Source organism: Bactrocera tryoni, chromosome 4 (genome assembly GCF_016617805.1).
Source record: "Bactrocera tryoni isolate S06 chromosome 4, CSIRO_BtryS06_freeze2, whole genome shotgun sequence".
Classification (NCBI taxonomy): Eukaryota; Metazoa; Arthropoda; class Insecta; order Diptera; family Tephritidae; genus Bactrocera; species Bactrocera tryoni.
Genome location: NC_052502.1, coordinates 42,698,707 through 42,721,583, shown reverse-complemented (window position 1 = coordinate 42,721,583; position 22,877 = coordinate 42,698,707). Strand labels below are relative to the sequence as shown.

The following is a 22,877-nucleotide window of genomic DNA, read 5'->3' as shown; positions in this document are numbered from 1 at the left end:
AGAATAACTTCGATAATAACGATATTCTTACTATTCGATATTAACTATGTAATACTATTATCCCTTTGCTTCGAAATAAATCTTGATCTCGGTTATTTATTGTCACTACAATGTCTCTCCATCGTGCGTTCTCTCGACGCCTCAAGACAAGAAAAAATCGTTGAGGTCAGATCTGTAGATTACGTATGTTGCCTTTATATTTCGGGACCCGGCAGCTCCAGTATTGCAATCTGGCAACAAACAACTGGATCGTAAAGTGTTGACATTTTTGATGGCATGCATACTCAGAACATTTTGACATCCGGCCCTACTTTTTTATTTACAGTAACTTGAAATATTCATCTCGTCCAAAAAATGAAATTAACACAATAACTTTCGACGTGTTGCAACTCAGCAACAGTGCATTGATGAACTTAATTGAATTTTTGGCGTTAAAGCTTCATCAAAGGCTAAGGCATTATATGGTTAATTCATTCGAAGTTGTAGATGACTCCATGACGAATTTCGGAAAGGCCGTCCACAATCAGATGGTGTTCCGAAAACTATTGATGCTGTGCGCAAATTAATTCTGCCACATCGTTATGTGACCTATCGTGAGATAGAGACAGCTATAGACAATAGTAGGACCAGCATACGTTCAATATTGCATGAACAATAAAAATATTTGTTCACTTTAGAGCCCACATAATTTGTCGATAGCTCAAAACATTTATCGCTTCAATTGTGCTAGAGAAGTGTTGAAAAATACGACAGCGGTGCTTCCAAACACATCTATGACATCGTGACAGATGATAAAACGTGGGTTTACGCGTATGCGTCCGCAAGTTAAGAGAAACCGATTGTATGCGTGTTTCACGATAAACCGAGTACAACAAAAGTACACAAGTGAATGGTACACAATCATTTAGTTGCCAGTTGTCTTACAAAAATTAGGGAAACCAACCGTCGAAGATAGATCACTCTTCATCACGGTAATGCGAGCTCTTAAACGTCGATTAAAAAAATTGCAAATCACCAGAAGGTCCTAAATATCAGATTTTCACTGATAGTTTTTTGTAGGAGAAGAAAGCGTAAATCAGTTCTGAACTTAGTTTCATAAAGAATTTTTCCATCCTTCGTTTTGTATCAGAAATGCAATCTAATACATTTAAGAATATCGGCTGTTTTCGAGAAAGTCGTCTTAAACCTTCCCAGAAAAACAGCAAGACCTCCAAAACCGATATTAATCTTTTTCTACCACCCTTAAGTCGGCACGGTAAATATTGCCTGTCGCCTAACAAACTACACAAAATTCCCTTTGAAGTGAGTAGGTTCATTCCTGTTTTGGTATCATTACAAGCTGGAAACGATTAGTCCACAAATTTGCTGCCACGCTGTCGCTGGCGTTAGTGCCAAGCCAACAATCTCATAAACGAATTGGAATGCTGTAGTTGCCGCTTTCCTTCCGCTCCGGCGTTGCTGTGATTTATGCATTCGACGGTGGCAAGGCAAGCTGTGCACATGCAATAGCCGCTGTCAAACCGCAAAAAATCGCACGAGGCTGCAGAGAGCAAATTTTGTTTGAGCAATTATTGCGAATAATTTTATCTTTGATTATTTCTGTTTTCAAATTGATACCTTTCTGTACTTTATTATCATATGTTGCTGTCGCTGACTCACATATTCACATTTGTGCTCGGTGTGCCCACATATTGCCAATTACCGAAAACAAAAAAAGAGTAAGAAATATTATTTTGTGGGTTAGCAATAATCGCAAATAACGGCGTTGAGGTATTTTTTCTATAGGCGACTGGGCGCGTTCGCTGCCCCGTATAATTTTTCATACACATGTATCTACATACCGTTATGGCTTGGCAGTAATTTGACTTTTGATATATTACACGCATACAAACACTTGCACATATTTTGGAACACCATGCACACACACACATATATTTATGTGCGAAGTAGAAAACCGTTTTAGGCTTTGTCTTCGGTTCAGAAAACACACGTACTTACACGTATTTTTTACCTTCGCCTATTAATCCTTTGTTGGTGTAGATAGTGAGTAGATTTATGGCCGATTTTGATTGAAGGCAGCTATTGTTGTTGCTGCGCTTGCGATTATCCGAAAATATCGCGTTTATGCCTGAAACTTTTTGTGTGTGGGCGCGGATTTGATAGCTTACTTGCGCCATCGTGTGTTCGGATTTCATTGTGTTTATGTTTTATGTGTTTTTGCATCATTAATTGGATTGTTTGATAAGCTACTGGGCACATTCCGAACGATATAATATGTCTGAAATTATGTGAAAATTAGGTGGGTAACATAATCGGGACGCATTAGTAATGTGTGGTCTGCTTGAAATAAGTATGCAAAGATGCTTTCCCTACCAATTTTGCTGTCGAAAAGTTACTTTCGTGTGTAAGGTCCCCAAAATATGTCCAGAACATATTAAACAATATGCTTCTCTATCTAAACATCAAACTAGATGATTCGATCTTGTAAATGTTGGATTGACGCAATGCAAATATTGAAGGGAGAGAATTGCGTTTAACACTTATCTTATTATATGTACACCGAGATTTCCCAATCGAACATTTTTGCGAAGAGACTAATTTTGTCCTCTACATCTTTCGAAGTTACCGCCTGGAGAACCATCTTCGCCTTTAGATTGCAAGCTTTTGCGTTTCAAGTTGACATATTTTTTTAACATAACCTTAAACGATCGTCTCAGTGAAACTCCCCCTCCGAAAAATCATTTATTTTCGCAATTTTTTGTTTTTAATGTTGTAATTAACTAAAAGATCCGATTTTGTTTTATAAATAAGTACATTCATAACGAATACAAAATGTTTTTTTATGTTTATTTATTGGCCGTATAATAGTAAAATAAATTGTTGAAATGACACGTAAAAAATCAGATTCTCTAAGTTGTCCACGATTACGGCCGCCATTTTGATCTAAACAAAAATTTCAAAAAGACTATAAATCTGTAGCAAAGTCGCTATGGAAGCTTTTTTTTTTAATTTGACAAAATGGCGGCGATTTGAACAAAAAGTATCGAATTTGGCACTTTTTCGATAGTTTTTCGTAGGAAAAAATAGGAGGATTTCAAAAAAAGGATGAAATGACGTTAACAATTTTTTCTCTCCAAATTGGAACTTGATATTTTCAAAACTCTTCCTTTGAGAGTGGAAACCGTTTTGAAAAACACCATTCTGAGAAAAACGCGTTTAAAGATTGGAGTCGTTTTTTTTCCCACATTGTTCCCTTTCTACAAGAAACGCTGTAGCGACCGTAATAATTTGAATTTTAAGTTCAAAATTTGAGAGTATATTTATTTTAGTGTATGCTTTCCGATAATGCAACTTCGACTTCTCGAAAATTTCACACTGAGACGATCCATTAAACTAACAGATCTGCTGAATTGTGAAAGCGTACTTTCTCAAACGATTAACAGTAAATCACATAGCCATTGACAAACGCAATTTCTTGCAGTTTCTAAAAAGTTCGAAGCCACCACTTTTTAGATTTCCAGTCAAGGCCACCCATAAACGAATTATAGTCTTTTACAACTATTGTACAATTGACATCATTAACAATATCTTTTTGATATTTTCTTAGAACGGTAGCAAATTCTGATCCATGGAAATTGGATGCCAAACATATCGTTTTTTTAATCATTCACTTGCTGAAACTTATGCCAGTAGAGGATAATCTAAAATCTCTATCTCCTCTTTTCATTTTTTTATCAGCAATTAAATGTTTAAGATTTCACATGCGGTTGGCACGAATAGTACCACAAGATAAAACGCTTTTCGTTTTTAGTTTTTCGAGAAGATTAACTGATGTGAAGCACGACTCTTTCTCCAAGACTAAAGGCTGTGTACTTGCCTTCCAATTTCTCATCCTTGCCTTGATAGACAGAGAATTTTATAACCATGTTGGTCAGCCAAGCACTAGACTTTATATGCTCTTTTAATGGACTTTATTGGACAATATTGTTTCTTAATATTTCGTACTCTAAATAATATCATCGATTCATTCAGGAAAGTTGGCGAGTTCCATTGTACACTTATCCAAATTTTTTATTCAAGCCATCCATCATAGGGCGAAGTTTGTAGAGTCTATCCTTATTATCTTCCGGTATGTTGAGCTATCGTTAACTGATAAGTTACTCAAAATTTCATCAAACCTATTATGTGTCATATTTTTACTAATAATTGGCAAGCAGAAATCTTCACTTTCACTCAAATAATTCTTCCAACTTGGAAGTTTGTGGGAGCCCATAAAAAAGTTGGAGCCAATAGAAGCATAAAACTCATCTAGTGGGATTGGAAGGAAAACCATCTACTATGAGCTGCTCAAATAGGGCCAGACGCTTAATTATACCATCTACTGCGAACAACTGGACCGCTTGAAGCAGGCAATCGACCAGAAGCGTCCAGAATTGGCTAACAGTAACGGTGTAGTGTTCCATCAGGACAACGCCAGACCACACACTTCGTTGATGACTCGTCAGAAGCTATGAGAGCTCGGATGGGAGGTTTTATTGCATCCACAATATAGCCCGGACATAGCGCCTGTTCCTGTCCATGGCGAACGCCCTTCTTAGTTTAAAGTTGAACTCAAAAGAGGCTTGTGAAAAGTGGCTGTCCGAGCTCTTCGCAAATAAGGAGGTGGGCTTCTACGTGTGGAGTATTATGAAGTTGCCGTCTAGATGGAAACAGATTATCGAACGAAACGGCGCATATTTGAACTAAATCCAATCACTGTAACACTTTTTATAAAGCATTGAATAAAGAGCAAAAAAGCGGCAGGAAGATATTACAAAGTTGTACTGCCTTTAATATGAGACATTTACATATAACGCATTATTTATGCACAACGCACAAATGAGAAACGACTAAAAGAAGAGTTCAGTGCTAGTAGTATTCATCTCTAGAAATCTTTAGTTCTCAAGCTCTCCGTAAAAATTTATACTTCGCGTGTTTTTTGAATCATTAAATTTTTTCCCTGAAAGTTGGTAGTACTGTTCGTGACATCTTCATTAGCATTTGAGATACGCCTCGTTTTGTGAGATGATTTCGATTCTTCGAATCTTCGATTTTTACTGTCTGTATTTATTGAAGAAAGAAGAAGTGCGACAATGCAGCATCTCATACTGCATTGATTATTCGTAATCATTTCGCCACATTTTCAACTAATATTGTGCCGCAACCACCGTATTCGCCTGATTTACCTTAGTGTAACTTCTGGCTATTCAGCAAATTCACATGACCAATCCGAGGACACCGTTTTGACTAAATTGAGGATATAAAAGCTGAATGGAAGAAGGCTCTGATGGTGGAAGTTCTATGATGACTGGAAAATTCGTTGGCATAAGTGTATTGCAGCGGGAGGGGACTACTATGACAGAGATGAAATGGACAAAATTCACCTTTCAATTTGATCAGAATAGTAAGTGTCGTTTGCTGGAAAGATTGAGCTGACTTAAAAATTCCTGGCTTGTACCGTTTCCATACGAAGTAAAGATTCCAAAATAAACGAGATTATGTACATGAAAAAATTACAAAAAGCAATGAATGTAATATTAGAAACTAAACTTTAAGAGTCTTTTAAAGTAGCAATATTTCCTCGCTCAGTTCGGTTTCTCATGTAGTACACAAACTAAACGAAGTCTTATATGATATCATGTTATATCAGGTATGTCTATATTTTTAATTTTGTTCATACGATAATTAATAATAATGTTTGAAGTCAGCTTAGTGTTATACTTCGAAGACAAATATTTTGATTTTTCAAACTAACTTAGAAAAACAAAGACATCACTTTTTTTACTACTGACTCAATCTTTTGAAAAAATTCGTTTGATCCATAACCCAGCCAAAGCCATATTTCAAGCGTTTATAAGTATCTTTATAAAAGAATTTATAATGCCTCAGTTTTATGTTTTACGTTTGGTTATACAAGTAATTATGACTCGTAAAGTCATAAATCTTCACACTGTAGTAAATACACTTTCTTTATACATCACACCTACATGTACTAAATTTCTCTTAGTCTACGATCATTATTTATAGCCTCACATTCATCAACTGACGCTAATTTTACAATCTAAATATCAAATTATGACATTTATTAGTGATTAAATCTTTTTCTGGTGTCTGCGCTGGGCTTTTACGCGTTTGTTCAAATGCAGGAAATTATATTGACACGAGTTTACATCACGCTCCACCTAGTGCAGTTGATACTCCAATTCCAATTTGACTGCCGCTGATAAAAGTTTTATTTCTCGTTGACGACGATTTGTTTTTCCTTCTGTCCATGCGGCGCATTGATTAAGTGAAATTTCGTATAACTTGTATATAAATACATATATAAGTAAGTGTGCAATGGAACTTGGGAAAGTACTGAATATATTTCATATGTTTTTTTAAATTTATAATTCGGTTGTCTCAACCGAAACTCCACAAAACAGAAACTTTTATATAAGAGCATAATACCTAAATCGTTTGAAAAGTTAAAAACACCCATTAGTCAAGTCTTAATATAATCAAATTAAATTCTAAAATACTTCTAATTCAACATCAATGTTCTTGCAAAACCGAAAATACTTTCCTATCTCCACTAGTACTGAAAATTAGTGTAAAATATTGACTTACCATATACTCTAACTAAAGTAGTCTCAAGGAGTCGCACCATGGAATGTAGTGGGCTATTAAAGTCCAATTTATTTATAATGATTTACCGAAAGCTCTTATCATTAAAAAGTTGGTTTCAGACTCTTTATAACTTGTTCCACCGACCTATGGAAACCATTTATAGTGGTGATGATTGATATTTTCAAGCGGATCTAAGAAGCAGCTATATATCGATATATTTGTTTAGCTCAGCATTAATGGTAGCTTTGTATCAAACTTCACTTTGAAAAAAACCATTTATATAATAAAAAATGTCTTCAGTATTTTAACAAACCAATTCGGCAACTTTGAATAATTGTGCACATGTTAGGCTTCTTCATTCTTCCATTGCTTGCTTTTGCCATGTTAAGTATTTGAGAGTTATAATCTCGTACTATGGGTTTATGAACCACATTTTATCTTTTGCACTCGAACTTAGATTTTCCTGCAGACCCGTGCATATTGTGTCTCCTCTTTTTGATCAAGATACCAGCTTGTCTGTCAACTATTTAAAATGCTGTTTGCTGTTTTTCCTCAATATACATTTTCATGATCGATTTCCATGTCGATAACTAAGTCTAACCACATTGAAGTAGACTTTTGGCCTGCAAAAGTGAATCGAAAACAAGTTTTTCGCGGAAAGTGCGTGAAATGCGTTTTCGCGGATGGAGTATAGTGTTCACTTCGATTGTATTTCAACTGACAGTTGATGTAAAGCGATTCATGGAATCACTTTACTTACCATACTACTTTAAGTGCGGTGGTTACGGGTTATGTGTGAGGATATGTGAGTGGTTTTCCGGCAAGTGATCTACACTGTGAAAAACGAAGAAAATTTTCAAAAAACTCTTAAATACATCAACAATGATGTGAGTACGTATATGTAGTGTATTCAAAGCCTCTTCAATTGAATTTTATGCCCTGGAAAAGTGCCTTTTATGTACATTGTATGAAGTACGAAGATGTCGCAATGTTGGTACACTTAACCACGTACGAAGTTTTAAAGTAAACACGGATTTTCTCAAATGAGCATAGAAAAGCTGTTTTCTTGTTTATCATCGTTTGATTGTGCCTTATAAATATCACAACATTTATTTGTTCATGATACACTGAAAAGTGTTTTCTTTTTTTGGCCCTCACTTTCACTTGAGGCCTACCTCTCATTGTGCTTACTTGCACGTACATATGTCAAAATGTTAAGGCATTCAAAAATGATGACAAGGGCGAACAGGGTTGAAGCGAAAAGTAAACCAAACTGAACTCGCTTATAAAATTTATAGTTTCCTCAAATAGGCATGTGATAATATTTACTTAACCTATTGAGTGTGTGTGTATTCATATGAAGAGATTTTTACGTGCAAATGAAAGCAGAAGTCTTCCGAAGTCAGTGATCTCACATTTTACAACTTTGTTTTTGCTTTCTTCATTTTTTTTTTACAAGTGCTTTTATATCATATTATTATTTTAGTTGTTTATTATGCGTTTTTGTGTAATTCGCATGTTGTCTTCAAAGCAACAACACTAACAACCTAGTATCAACTGCAAGAGAAGCACACGCGAACGACTGCCGACGACTTTAGTACGCCAAAACATTTTATGTCAACGGGGCATGGCCGTAAAAATGGCCTTTTAACCATTTTAATTACGCTTCATGCGAGTGCAAAACACATACACATATACATACGTACATTACATTACGATACCTCATATTTTAAAGCCCTTCCCAGCTGCCACTCAAATTGTAGCGGAGATTAAAATGGAGATGGGGACGGATAGTGAAACCGAAGGTGTGAAATGTACGCCAAGGCGCGAGTAAACAATGCTAAATTATTTTTAACATTACATACATATGTTAGAGCTTTTACAGCTGTGTTCATGAAACTAGTAGTGCTCGTGGTGCATAACCCTTAGGCAAGAAATTCATTTAAAATGTACAAATTTCATAAAAGTAGTAGATATACATATGTAACTGAACTTATTTTGATTTTAAGAAGAGTTATTTCAATAAAATCAGGTAAATTATAAAAAATAACGGGAATAATATTATGATAGGAAGAAGACAATGGTCTACTTTATTTAAACACAACCCTTGTTGCTCTTGCAACAAATCGCCAAAAATTTCCACATACGCTTTCTATAGGACTCTATTCCGGCAATTGTCCTGCCACTGGACTTCTAAAAACTTTGCGATGTTTGTATATTTTATAGGCAACTCTAACTTATGCCAGCTTATATAATGGAGAACGTCCTACCCGATTGTTGAATATTGCTTCCAAGAAATGGTTAGATCCAACAAGAGTGTATGAAAACCACCCGACACATTCCTTAAAGTGTAACGTGTGTAAAGTGTATTTTGAGGAGAACAAGGAAGTGTTCTATAAAACAAACCCACTTTCTGACATCTAAGCATATCATCATACTCTATTGTGACTAGCGAGTTCAAATGATTTTGGCCAATTTATATTTTTACAAACACAAGTTGTAGTTCTAACTCTCTTTAATATATTTTTATTTAGCTGCCTTTGAACTATTATAGAATTAAGTTTCGAATAAAAATTGTTCACCACTCATATCTATCATTTTAGTAAGTAGCATTTTTTTGTTTTTTTTTGTTTTGTTTTTTTTTGTTTTGTAAATCTTTTTCCAAATTTGTATATTTAGAATCTTTTAAGGAATTATAAAAAACCAATAGCTACTTTTCCTGAAAACACAATAAGGTTGAATTATGGTAGTAAGACATTAAAAAAATTAAAAAGAAATCAAAATAAAATTAAACAAAATAAAATTTATACATTAATTGAATCGAAAGTGGAAGTCTAGCGAGTAATATCTTCTCAATTTTCTAACGTTGTGAACTATTGTCCAGCAGTTGAATCGCAAACCTAATTTCATGATGTTCGAAACGGAAGAGGCAGCGTCTGCTAATTTCTTCGAATGTTTCCCTTACAGTGAACAACTTTAGATCCCGGAGGAGAACATTGTTTCTCATAAAGAAAAGAGCCCCAATCTTTGAGGGTATATACTACTTTTACGGACTTTTCGGTGTTGATGGCAACTGCATCTGCAGTTTTCAGAAAGCACTATTAGGGCTGCCACTTGATGCCAACAATGCAGTATCATTAGCATAGGCTGCCGCCATTGTGGAGTCAGAGTTGATCGCTGGAAGGTCTGCAGTATAAAGAATGTAGAGCACAAGCGCGAGTACACAGACTCAGCATCAACGTCCGATTGTGCAAGTAAGACCTTAGCAGCAACTATGAAGGCATTGGTAGTTTTTCTTTAATTTGCATAATCGATCTAGATGCCAGACTTTGTCAAATGTTTGGCCTTCAAAAAATTGTGTTTTGGAGGTGTGTGGCAAATACCTCAGCTTTGTCTGCATTAGACCTGCACCAATGGCCTGTGCTGTTTTAAATGGTGGACGTCTAGATATCTAGCATAATTGTTATAAAAATAAATGGTTAAGCAATATAACAAAATAGAGTTGCGCTACTATTTTCATGAACACAACTGTCACGCTGTTAATATAACAAAATAATCCCAGCTGGACATTGAGTTAACTTCTGCGGCATTTTTAAATAGGCAATACGGTGTTAAAAATGCTCATATACATATATATGTACATAGTAGCCTACTAAATCAAAACTTTAATATAAATTTGTATTACAGAAATTCGAATTGAACTTGAATCTATGAATCTTTGAACTACTAGTTTAGCCGATCTGCCAATCCATTATTTGCTACTTAAGGAACTAACAATTATTAGTGTCTCCTCTTCGTGTGGTTTGGCGCATTTTTGTCCATAGTTAAATCTAAATTAAAATACTAATTAAGTAAAAACCATGTACTTTACCTAATTGTGTGAATGAAAATTAATTAATAGATATGTATCTATTTGTCGGTCTTCAAAGTACTGGTTAGGTCACAAACAGCAAATGTTAGATTTAATTTTCTTTTTAGGTCAAAGTCGTCAAAATGTTTACAGTGAAAGTATAAACTATTATTAACTGAGTTTACTTTAAAGCAAATAGGTTTAGATTTCCACATTCACAGTTTTCCCAAAAAAGGTGTAACTCCGCAACTGAATGTTATATGAAGGAAAGATGTAACATTTTTGCCTAAGACGAGTATATAGTAGTAATTCATTGCATGGGCTTGTGTGTTGTGAGCTACACATTCTCTTAAAATTTTCTCCGACTTTATACAGTACACTAAGAAAGACTTCAATTGTGTACAACTCTCAATGGAACACATTTTCTGTTGCTGGTGCTAGTCTGACTTATTGGATACCCAGAATCGATTTTAGAATAAAGAAATATGATATGTACTCCTGTGCCAATTTTCGCTTATTCGATATCGTAATATCGTAGATAAAATAAAAATATTTCTGAAACTACAGGGTCCGACACTCGAAGTGTAACCAACTTCAGACCGTTCTCGCAGCTGTCGCACTTGAATCAGCTGTTTATAAATTTGCTGAATGACAGCTCGGAGTATTGTTCACAAGTGTACAAAAGCGTTTTGCCAAAAGTGAACGCAAAAAAAGTGATCAGCGATGGAATTCAAACGTAATAGTGTGATTGCCTTATATTTAGCTGGAAAATCACAGCCAGCAATTGTTCCTGAGCTCAAACATCTTAATGTGAATAAAGTTTTTGTTTATCGCACCATCACTCGTTACAATGATACTGGTAGCATCGCAAAACGCCATGGAGGTGGCCCTCAAAAGACTGCACGTGAGATGGTTCGGAAAGTGAAGAAGCGATTTGAGCGAAATCCACAAAGAAGTGCCAATCAAATGGCTAAAGAACTGAAAATATCCGACGCATATTGAAAATGAGCTCAAGGTCAAGCCTTACAAGTTCCAAAAGACCCATGATCTCACACCGAAGCAGCAACAAGTAAGACTTGAGAGAGCGAGGCAAAACTAAAAATGGCAAACAATTTTTCCAATTGTCGTAAACTCTCAAAACGATAGGGTTTACTTGACCGACCTTTCATACGAGTATCTAAGTCATCGGTTGGCCACCAGGAGGCAGCACCCGCCACAAATAATGGTTTGGGTCGCTGTCACCGCAGATGGGCGCTCTCCAATTGTTTTCATCGAGCCTGGCGTCAAAATAAATGCGAAATATTATCGGGAAAGTATTCTGGAGGCTGCTTTGAAGCCGTGGACAAACACGCATTTCGGTCCCAAACCATGAACGTTTCAACAAGACTCAACACCGTCTCACAAAGCGCGAGTGAATCAAGAATGGCTGAAAAAAAAACGTTCCGAACTTCATTACGACCACACAATGGCTCTCGAATTCCCCAGATGAAAATGCAATGGATTAATCTCTCTGAGCCATATTGGAGAGCAAGGTCCGAAGTAAAAAATACACAGGTCTCGAGCTGCTGAAGAAAACCGTTGTCCGTGATTGGGCCAAAATACCGGCAAGTCACATTCGGGCAGCTTGCGATTCGTTTTTTGACCGTCTCAGGGCCATAGTTAAGGCAAAAGGTGGTCATATCGAGCAAAAGTGAATTGGTCGCCGAATTTATGATTATTTTCACCCATTCTGTACTTTAAAATAAATAAAAATAATTTTCCTAACCGAATTTATGGCTTTTTAATTGGTTACACTTCGATTACCATAGAAATTATACAGAAGACATACTGCTAAAAACTCTATATTGATACTATACTTATGTATTTGTTAGTGTGCCAATTATGCTTATGAAAACATCTCGTCATATAATATAAAGTAAAATCCATCTATACATATGTACATATATCTGACTTGTTGAAGTCTTCAGAAACACCTTCAACATCTAAGAGACGGTTTAAAACTTGCAATTGCCTTGAACATGGTCACAACGCACCCGACAAAGACAAGATAAGACGGTACTTTGAAAAATATTATATTAGAACTTTTGGAAACTTTTTAGTATTGCGTCAAAAATCTGAAACACTTCGATACTCCTTGGCTTTTCCGCTATTTACACGGTACTCCAAACCACACAGTGCACCATAAAATTAACGACATTCTGTAAAACTTATAAATGTACAAAATAGCATTTAATTACAGTTCACCACTTGAAAATATACATTGCACACTTACATATGAAGTGGTGTCAAATGATTTCAGTCCGACTGCTTAGAATTGACTCCCAACTGGGTTCTGCTGTTTATGAACTTACGGAGTTACCTGCCGGCTTCAGTTGACTTATTTTCGTTTCATTACCTTTTTTATTATTATGGCATGAAGTTTCTTTTGATGTTACATTGTAAATGCCGCGCGCTCAAGTATTTTAAAGCCCACGCGCCGCTCTGACAGCTCACTAAATAAACAGATCAAAAAAGTAATAAAAACGTGTTAAGTGAGAATGCAAACAATTTAGCAACTAAAGTGCGAATCCCAATACTATAGATATGGTGTGTTCGCATTTGTTGTTTTTTCGTTTAACTTTAAATATTAATTTATAGGATTCCTGTGGAAGAATTCGTAAACAGTGTCAAATCGTATGACCGAGGCTGCAAATTGACTGGGTCATTTCGTGAGACAACACGTTCACCAAAGTTTGTTTTCAAATAAATTGATTGTGACATTCGCTGTGTGGTTTGTGGCGCCGTTGGAATCACATGTAGCCCAAGTCCATACCATCCAATTCGGGTCAAAAATATTCGGTTATCATTCAAAGTAACGTGCCGGTCTTGATCATCACGAAATAAGTAAGGCCCAATGACGCCGCCGGCCCATAAACCGCACCAACCCGTATTTTTTTCGAGATGCAATGTTGACTCATGGAGTACGAGTGGATTGCTGCCTGACCAATAACGCATATTTTGCTTATTGATGCAACCATGCAGCCATAAATGAGCGTGAAGATGATTTTTCGATAAAAATCCGGAACATTTTTAAGTTGTTGCTCTTCTCTCTTCGATTCTGTTGGTCAAGCGGCTTCAGTTCTTCCATCAATTTGATCTTGTAAAGATGTAGACCAAAATCTTTTCAAAAAACTCACCACAACGGTTTCACAAAGATGTTCAACGCTTGAGAATGACGTGTGACAGACTGATTTGGGTCTTTCACGATTATAAATTGAACGTAGCGCTCTTAAAATTGAGGCCACTGACTCCGAATTTCGATATTTTAAATAATTTCAACACGTTTTTGGATCGTGTGTCTTTCCATAATGAAATGGTAAACCTTACGAATAAAAATATCAAAAGAGCGGAAAAAAGTGTGGCGTCGTTTGTTGCCCCTAACAGTCTACATTTGAAGCGTCCCTATTGAAAACCCCGTTATATGACATGACTATAACTTATAAAGAAAGGAGAGAGCTTTACCAGCCATTTCGTAAGTGTGATGCTATATATTCAGATTTGATTATGTGGACTTATATACGTATGGAAACGAAAAGAAAAAAAATTATGGAGCTGCCTAAAAAATTGCTTTCTTCATTTCTTTGGAGGCTATTGCTATTATTTAGGAGCCTCTGGTTTGAATCATGTACCAGGGAGTTAAGAATAGAGGCTTCTGTATTAATGATAGCAAGGCATACTCTTACTAATCTATAAACACGTTACCTCATTGTTCCGAATTTTCCTTTAGGTCTGACACAGTGAATTGGAATATGCAAATATTAATTTTGTGATTGATTAATTGTGGCTTAAGTTTTTTGGCATGAAAACCCTAAAATCGCTCGTAGCAATTGCAATTTCTCAACTTGCTTCGTTTTTCTACCAAATAACCGCGTTTGGTTGCGTTTGCCATGATTATTATTATCGCATTATTCCACTTTTTGCTTCGACATTTGCGCTTGCGCATAACAATTTTATTATTATTGCTGCGACGCGCTGTGGAAGATGAGTTCAAAACCATGCTAACGTATGCTTTCATTTATACCGAAATTACTATTACAAATATGGGTCAGATTTAATTGTTGCTGTCGGCACTTTTTAGCAACATTAACTTAAAGTTTTTGTCTTTTCATCGCCCACAATCACTGGCGGATTTATGAATGTCGAGCGCTAGTAAGGTGAAAATATCTATGCCGCATTTCAACACTTTGAGAGACTTCGGTTATCGGCAGGTTTGGTTTTCGATATGGAAATGTGTGACAAAAATATTTGCTAATTTTTTCGAGATGGTTGGAATTTCACGGCATAACATAAAGATATTTTCAAGTCCCAGATTTAAATAATAAAAATAGATTTTGTATAATTTTAGCGATCAGGTTATTAGTTCAGCAGACTTATAGTTTTAGGATAGAAAGCAAGAAAAACATATTACAGATTGTCGCAGAGACATCTTCAGAAACTAGGTCAGGAGAGATGGACAAAACGCAGAGGTTGATAAAAAATTAGAGCATCTGTTCTGAAAAACCCTTAAGAGTTTTATTAATGAAGGCAAATCTATCAAACGTTAGCCCTCAGAATATGAGTATATAAATAGGTATATAAATTTGTGAAGAAAACTCAATATTAATTAAAAGGTAAATTTAGGCAGGGTACAATTATACTTTGATCCGCCACTGTCTAAAGTCGTTAAGTGCGCTAAAACTTTTATGGAGTGAACACGTTATGAAATAAAGCAAAATAACAGTTTGGAAATATTTCGTTTTCAACACAGCTCAAAATTGATACAATAAAGTATGTAATTAATTATGTGTGACATGATTTATTAATTAGTATGAATTGACGGCGCTGTGCTGTTACAACGTTTGTAAAATTTCGGCGGACGTTATCCGATGGCGGTTACTTTGAAGACAAACTTACATATGCTCTCTGAAATCAAACGAGAAACGGAAACGAGTTTGATCTGCGTTGCCATCTTGCGATTTAGTACTGAACCTATGGACTTCTCGTGCGCTTAGCAGGCGTTGGTCGACGACCCGCATCCGACTGCAATATCATTTTGGCCTAAAGCAGAGAGAGTACCCTGCGAGATCTACTGAACTAATTGCCCCTAGCAAAGTTCATCTTGCTGCAATCGTAGGAGGACACAATTTGTAAAGTTTTATGTACGAAGGTAAGCAGCAGATCTCCTACTCCGAAGTGCAGCCTCCTTCAGAGAAGTAACCATTCACTCAAATAGCTGAGCGGCGATACTAGCCTTGAATTAATTAGCAATGCGTTGAGATTGGTCAAGGAGTGCCTAACCTCGCTATCAATAGCATCGAATGTCTTTGTAATAAGGCTGGTATGAGTGCCAGGCCACAACGAAATCACAGGAAATCGCAAAGCTGATGAGCTAGCAAGGAAAGGTACCCTAGAATCGCTACCGATAGAATGGGAGCGGGTCAGTGCTTCCGTATCTTCTTGTGTTCTATAACTAGATAGCGGGACTTCGCAAAATTCGGCCACACTGCGCCACTATCGGTACATGCTCTGTCGTAAAATTATTTTGGCCAAAGATCGATCGCAAGAGATCTAGTGATCTCTTTAAGGCTAGCCTCTCCCTAGATGTCGGGCTTCTATCAGGCCATTGCCCCATTGGCGTCCATCTGTAGAAGATGTATGAAAGAAGATGAGGTGGAAACAACTCAGCATTTCCTTCTTGACTGTCCCGCGTTTTTGAGGTCAAGACTTAAAATCTTTGGAGCGCATACTTCGAACATCCCACCGAACGGGCAGGAGTGGAAATTAAAAGTGGAAAATTTGTACTGGCGTTTTGCTAATTTATAAGTTCGAACACAGGAGTTCTTTCTTTCTACGGCCGTTCTGGCTTTAATCTGGGCCTCGCAATGATCCATTCAGCTCATAATCCCTTTAGAAACGTTAATTAATTCAATTAAACACCGAGAGAGACAAATAATCTTTATCGTTTTAACTAGAAAACCTTCAAGATTTTACTAACGGACTTTGATCGTCAAATGCTTGATTCAAAAGACAAAATTATTTAGAATATTTTGAAAAAAATTAAACGATTTTCGATTTTTAATCTTTGATTTGTTCTCTAATCCCGAAATATAAAAGGCAACCCTCGTACTTACGGCTAATACCTGGAAGCGATTACATTTACATGTAATTAAAAAGTGCAATATCATTATTCCACGGAGGGCGGGCGCTGACTGTGAGCAATTTAAACATGCCACTTGACCACGATCTTGTCTTGGGGACACTAAAAAGAGCAAAAGCCGTAGATAACATGAACTATTGTGGACAAGTAATGCATAAATTTATTTATATATAGTATGTACATATAGTTTCGCGCTACTGGTCGCTTGCCCGCCACAAGCAATACAGACGAGGAAAAGCGCAAAAAGTTCGCAACGCTCGTAACTCGCTAACTGAAAAATCAAGTTTTGCGCGAAATCCCTGCTGACAGCGATCTACCGCTGACTTTCAATTGCCACAAGCCGTAATATGTGGGTTGCCGCAGCCTTTTGGTCGTTGCAACGCTTTCACCGTATTGCTCGGTCATTGCATGGCTTTTGTCAACACTCTCTCGCTGGATACTATCAATACAGGTTTTTGAGGTTGAACATTTTTTCCATTTTGCTTTAAATGTTTTACATTTTGGTACATAAACTACCGTTGTCGCTTTATTAATATTTATTGCGGTTCAATGGCAATGCTGTGCAGCCATTATCAGCAGAAGAAATGTCTATAGATTGGTCGCTGTCGGCTTCGTGCTCACATTTATATAAATTAATCCATTGTTAACGAAGTCAGAGCGTTAAACAAAAGCATAAGAAGATAAATGAAGACAAGTGGTGAAAGTTTTACCGATTCCAAAATTGAGAAGAATTGATGAAGCGGTGTGCCAGAAGCGATAAGTCCACAAAATCGACTTTTTATGAGGCAAATATTTTTTAAAAGTGGCTAAGAGTAGATAATTGCATATAAGTATTTGTATATAAAGTATTAAATCATTTGTAAAAGTCTTGTAGTTAAGTTCTTTCATACTGCCGAATATCAATTTTCAACATTCATTCAACATATGCTCTTCTCTTTTCTCCCTAACAGCTGAATTCCCCGAAGAGGATGCTGATATGCTAATGGAGCCAAATGACTTCACCCCAGTTACCGTTCTGCGCTCACAGGAACAGCAATTCCACGTACCACCCACCTACCAGTTCCGCCCACTACCATCCAATCCCCATGTCGTGGCACGTTCCGATGTACATCCCAACGTTCCACAGCCAACGCCTGTTGACTCACACACACAAGCTGCACAAAACTACTATCCACCTTTCTTCCGTGAGGCGCCACCACTGGGCCACTCACGCCCCTACTTCCCCATACCCGATAGCCCGGTGATACCGAAATTTGCAGCGCCACATCCCGAACAAGTGCCACTAGGTCCAACACAACGCAGCTTTGATCCCACTATTTTAGGTTCCGGAGACTTTGGCGTGCTGCGCGGCGGCACTTTCTACCCCGAGGAGGAAATGCCTTATCACACCGATGATAATAGCGATTTCAATCAATACTACGGCGATGCGAATGGACACGGACGCCCCTCGAACGAGGAATTCGTGCAGAAGTATACCTACCCCGAAGAGCAATTTGCCGATTTTCGTGACTTTGCCGATATAAATACGCCGGCCGATTCGGCGTTTTCGCAGTTTGTTGTTGTTTATGCGGCGAAAAATTCAACCAAGCCAAGTACACATCCACGTCCGAAGAACATTTTTGAGCAATTGGAGCTGCTTGATCGCGAGAAGGAGCAAGAGGAGAAGGAGGAAAAGAAGCGACGAGCGAGCAAATCCAAATCGAAGCTTTCCAAAACGAAATTGCAAAAGAAGTATAAGAAGAAGACGAGTCCCAAAGACCTGGACTATGAGCCGCTTTTGGCCTTAAGTTAAGCTGTTAGTGGTAGGGGTGGTTAAGCAAATTGTAGTATATGACATTATTTATAAAGTAAGTGAAAGATGGCAATACAGTTAAACAAAAACTACGAAAGTAAGAAATAAACTTTGGCAGAATACATGCTGAACAGCATGAAACCGTTAATGCGAGCGTGGCAGTTATCATATTCATTATTTTCTTCCCTTTCATAACATTCATTGTACAAAATAGTTTCATAAATGTTGTTGATAACGGTTCGAAATGGAGTGCGCATTTAAAGTTGGATGCTGGACGTAAAACCTAATTCAATTTGGAAACCACTTAGTGCCGGCTAATGCCTTAGTTGAGGACTAATCATTTGATGAAACTTGCTCACTGTCGAAAATGTATTTATCAAACTTTCACTTAGCATCGTATTTTATATTACTTGAAACCTTTTCAGTATAGCCGAGCTCAAATATAGTTACATAATATGTATTTCATACGTTTATCGCTCACAATTTTCATGAAGCTTTCATTTTGCAGCATTTCAAAGCAATGCTAGGAACGGAAGCTTCGTTTACAATAATGCCAAGAAATTAGTTTATTTTTCAATAACGGCTCATTTTCATAACTAATGATTTCTGTTTCTTATTCAGAAACTTTAACCTATCATTGAACCTTATTTATCTAAATTTTGGTTCTACGTAACTTTCAAAAATGTCATTCAACCTCTAGAAATTAAAAAAAAAATTCAAAATATTTTTGTTTGGAATTTCATGCACTTTTGACTCATTTACATGTGTTTACATTTAATTGCACAAAAAAAAATTTAAAAAATCGCATTGTGTTTGAAAATTATAAATTAAGAAAAATTCATTAACTTTTTACGTTTTCATTTTGCCCTCATCCATTCGTTCCATAACTAAAATAGGTTTAAACAGGTAATTTAAAAACAAATTACATTGCACTTTGCTCTAGATTACTTGCACATATATTAGCATATATAGAGTATTTTATTTACTTTCATTATTAATTATTTTATTTACTTTCACTTCTAATTTTAGTGAAAAAAAATCTATCAGCAAATTTTATTTTATTCAAAAATTATTTTACTTTTTTTTCATTTTGTAATTTTGGTATAAACGATATCTGAACATCTTATCAGAACACAAATGCTAGACTATAGTTGTAATTTTAAGCATAATTAAATTGTTGTAATTTGTAATATCGAGATTATGTTCATTTTTTGTTATTATAGGAAATAAAATTATTTTAAAAATATTTTTTTTGAAATTTTAAGTTTGAGAGGATGACAAATTGGAAGATATTGAGTTTAGTGGAAACAGATAAGTATATTGGAGATAGTCTTGACCCGATTTTTATCTATTTTTTGCCAGTAGTTAAAAGGCCGCAGATTATTAAAACTCTTCCAAGGCTCATCGAGGTGCCTCACATATAATCACCGATCGTATGTAGTAAAGTCAACTGGGAATTCGAAACTACACATGTTTTTCAACTAACGTGAAGTACAATCGATACTAAAACAAGTCGTATGTCATAAATAGTATAATCAATATTGATTTCTTAAGTTTGTAGAGCGTATATTTTATTGCTTAAGACCAATCACTTTAAATAACCTCGCAAGAAGTAATCTAATAGTGTTAAATCACCACTTCTTGTAGGCCATTAAATGTCACAATTTCTTGAAACAATCGAATCTCCATACTTTTCTCGCAATAATTCGGTTGTAGCACGTGCTGAGTGGCACGTTGCTCCATCTTGTTGGAAGCAGATATTTTCAAGATCAATTTCTTTCAATTTTGGCCATAAAACGATGGTTACCATCGATCTATATCGCTCTCCATTGATAGTAACGTCACAGCTGCATTTCGAAAGAAGTAAGGACTGATGATTACGCCAGGCCAAAAACCACTCCAAACTGTCATTTAGGTGAATGTAATGGTTGTTGATGAATAATTTTTCGATTTTCTTCGCATCAAAATAAAATTTACGATCGCAAAAGCCCAAGATAGATCGCAGGAGATCAAGTGATCTCTTTGCCCTCAGCAAGGCTAGCCTCTCATTACGGATGGGGCTCTTGACGGGCCACTGCCCTATTGGCTCACATGCTGTAAGACTGGGAATCTTACAGGACGCCACAAGCAGAAGCTGCTTGGAAGAAGATGCGGTAGAAACTAGCCAGCACTTCCTTCTTGACTGCTCTGCTTTTGGGAGATCAAGACTTAGACACTTGGGGGCACATACCTTCAGACATCCCACCGATCTGGCGGGCGTGGAAATTAAGCGCCTTTGCAAATTTAAGCGGTTTGTCCATCTTTAAGTCTGAACACGGGAGTTCTATTTTCAATGGCTTTACAAAGGACTACATTAGTTCACGTGCGATCTCTGATCAGCCATCTACCCTAACCTAACCTAACCACCAGATCAAAGGAAGTCTCTTCGGAGAAAATGTTTTTTATATCCTGAACAGAGTATATTAAGTTTGCCACTTAGTCACTCACTCACTCACTCACTAAGTGGCAAACTTAATATACCCTGTTCAGGGTATAATTAATATACCTCGATCAGAATGAAATGATCACGATGACACGATGACAAAACGAGTGAAATTTCTTATAACTATGTTTATAAGTTGTAATCGATATCAGGAGTAATCTGGTACACTTTGAGGAGTTTAGTACTCTAGATGGTCGGACTAGGATCATAACGAGGCCAAAAATAAAGATACGAACATGTTAATTGGTACTTTTCAATTAAAAACATACATATACGTAGGTTGCTATATATATTTCTGGCCTAATAATGTAAATAGGAATATTTATCAACGAAAATGGTTTTTTTTTTATTTTTTATTTTTATTTTTTTTTTTGTCGATTGCTGTTTTGTTTCGGGCTCATACGCATAGACCCATGATTCGTCACCTGTGGCAATCTTATAAACGTCTTTTGAAGCACCGCGATCGTATTTTTTCAGCATTTCTTTACACCAATCCACACGAGCCTTTTTGAGCGATTGTCAAATTGTGCGGGATCCAACGAGAACAAACTTTTTTACGGCTAGGTGTTCATGCAATATCGAATGTATGCTGGTGGGAGAAATGCATAGGCATGCCTCTATCTGAAGGTATGCCACATGACGGTCTTGCATTATCAGTTCACGTACGGCATCGATGTTTTCTGGCAGAACGGCTGTTTTTGGACGACCTTCACGGAATTCGTCTTTGAGCGAGCGTCGGCCACGATTGAATTCGTTGTACCAGTTTTTCACAGTGCTATAGGATGCTGCTTCATAGCCATACAAATATTTTAGTTCATCGATGCACTCTTGTTGTGACAATCCCCGTCGAAAGTTGTGAAGAGTGATCGCACGAAAATGTTCACGAGTTAATTCCATTTTTTGGCCGATATGAATTTTTTAATTCCCTGTAAATAAAACACGATTAAATGACAAAACGTTCTGAGTGATGTTATGCTAAAAGATGTCAAACTTTCCAATGGAAATGTCAGATTGCACCTGGCGACACTTAGTGTTGCCCTAGGCCAGAATATAAATAGCAGCTCTCGTACTATATCCATATACGCAAAATTAACTATAGTGAGATTTAGAAGAATATAATATCCTTGTCTAAAAAAGGAGTTTCTCTCGACGTAATTTCTTGTCCTCTGCAGGGATGTCGGAAGGAGAAATCTACTTAATGAAATCACTAAAGTAATGCGCTCGATAATTTTGCCTAGAGAATTACCAAAGCATTTTGTCTACGAACATATATTTCGTAAATCTATTACGATCGCCTTCAGCTTCCATTGGCAGCTTAATCAGCAATGTAGAATAAGTATAATAGCAATCTGTGCTATCTCAATAATAACACTAGTTAAAGCTTAATTAATTTGATATCTTCTCAACACAATCGGCACGTTTTGTCACAGATGTTGGTATGATTGGTGACAACATGTAATGCTCAAGCAGCTAACTGGAGGTGTTCAAGCATTGTAGTGCAATTAATTGCACATAAAATCTGATTGAAGTGGCAACGTAATGAACTGTTTTACAAAAAGACAAAAAATTAAGCAAATCAGTTGAAATCGCGAAACCAGAACGAAATATGCCACGAGCAAGTGAATGTGTCGCATGTCGCGTAGCTGCCTAAAAAACATGTTCTCCGCTGGAATAAAAAGGCGAAAAAGTTGCTTACATGCCAATGCGTTCATTCTTATGTAAGAAACCGTGTGCCCGCCGCACACATGCGCGAAAATAATTGACAAACTGACAAATTGTAATAAAAAATTTTACGGCCCCAAGTCAGCAGTGAAAACAAAAGCAATAATTCAGCGCCAGTCAGATAATGACCATGGCAGGCGCACAATAGGTTAGGCAGCTGTGACCCGTTAAACTGTAGCTTGTTCCGCCTAGAAGTGTGTAAAGCGCG

At 36.7% G+C, this 22,877-nt stretch overlaps 1 protein-coding gene across 1 annotated transcript in view; it reads left to right on the top strand.

Moving 5' to 3' along the window:
* LOC120774726 overlaps nucleotides 1–19,160 on the top strand; it is an 82,323-nt gene extending 63,163 nt beyond the window's left edge. The window contains exon 2 of the mRNA XM_040104477.1: nucleotides 17,624–19,160. Coding sequence (XP_039960411.1) covers nucleotides 17,624–18,465 — 842 coding nt within the window. The 3' untranslated portion in view covers nucleotides 18,466–19,160. The remainder of the gene's footprint in view (nucleotides 1–17,623) is intronic.
* The last annotated feature ends 3,717 nt before the right edge of the window (nucleotides 19,161–22,877 follow it).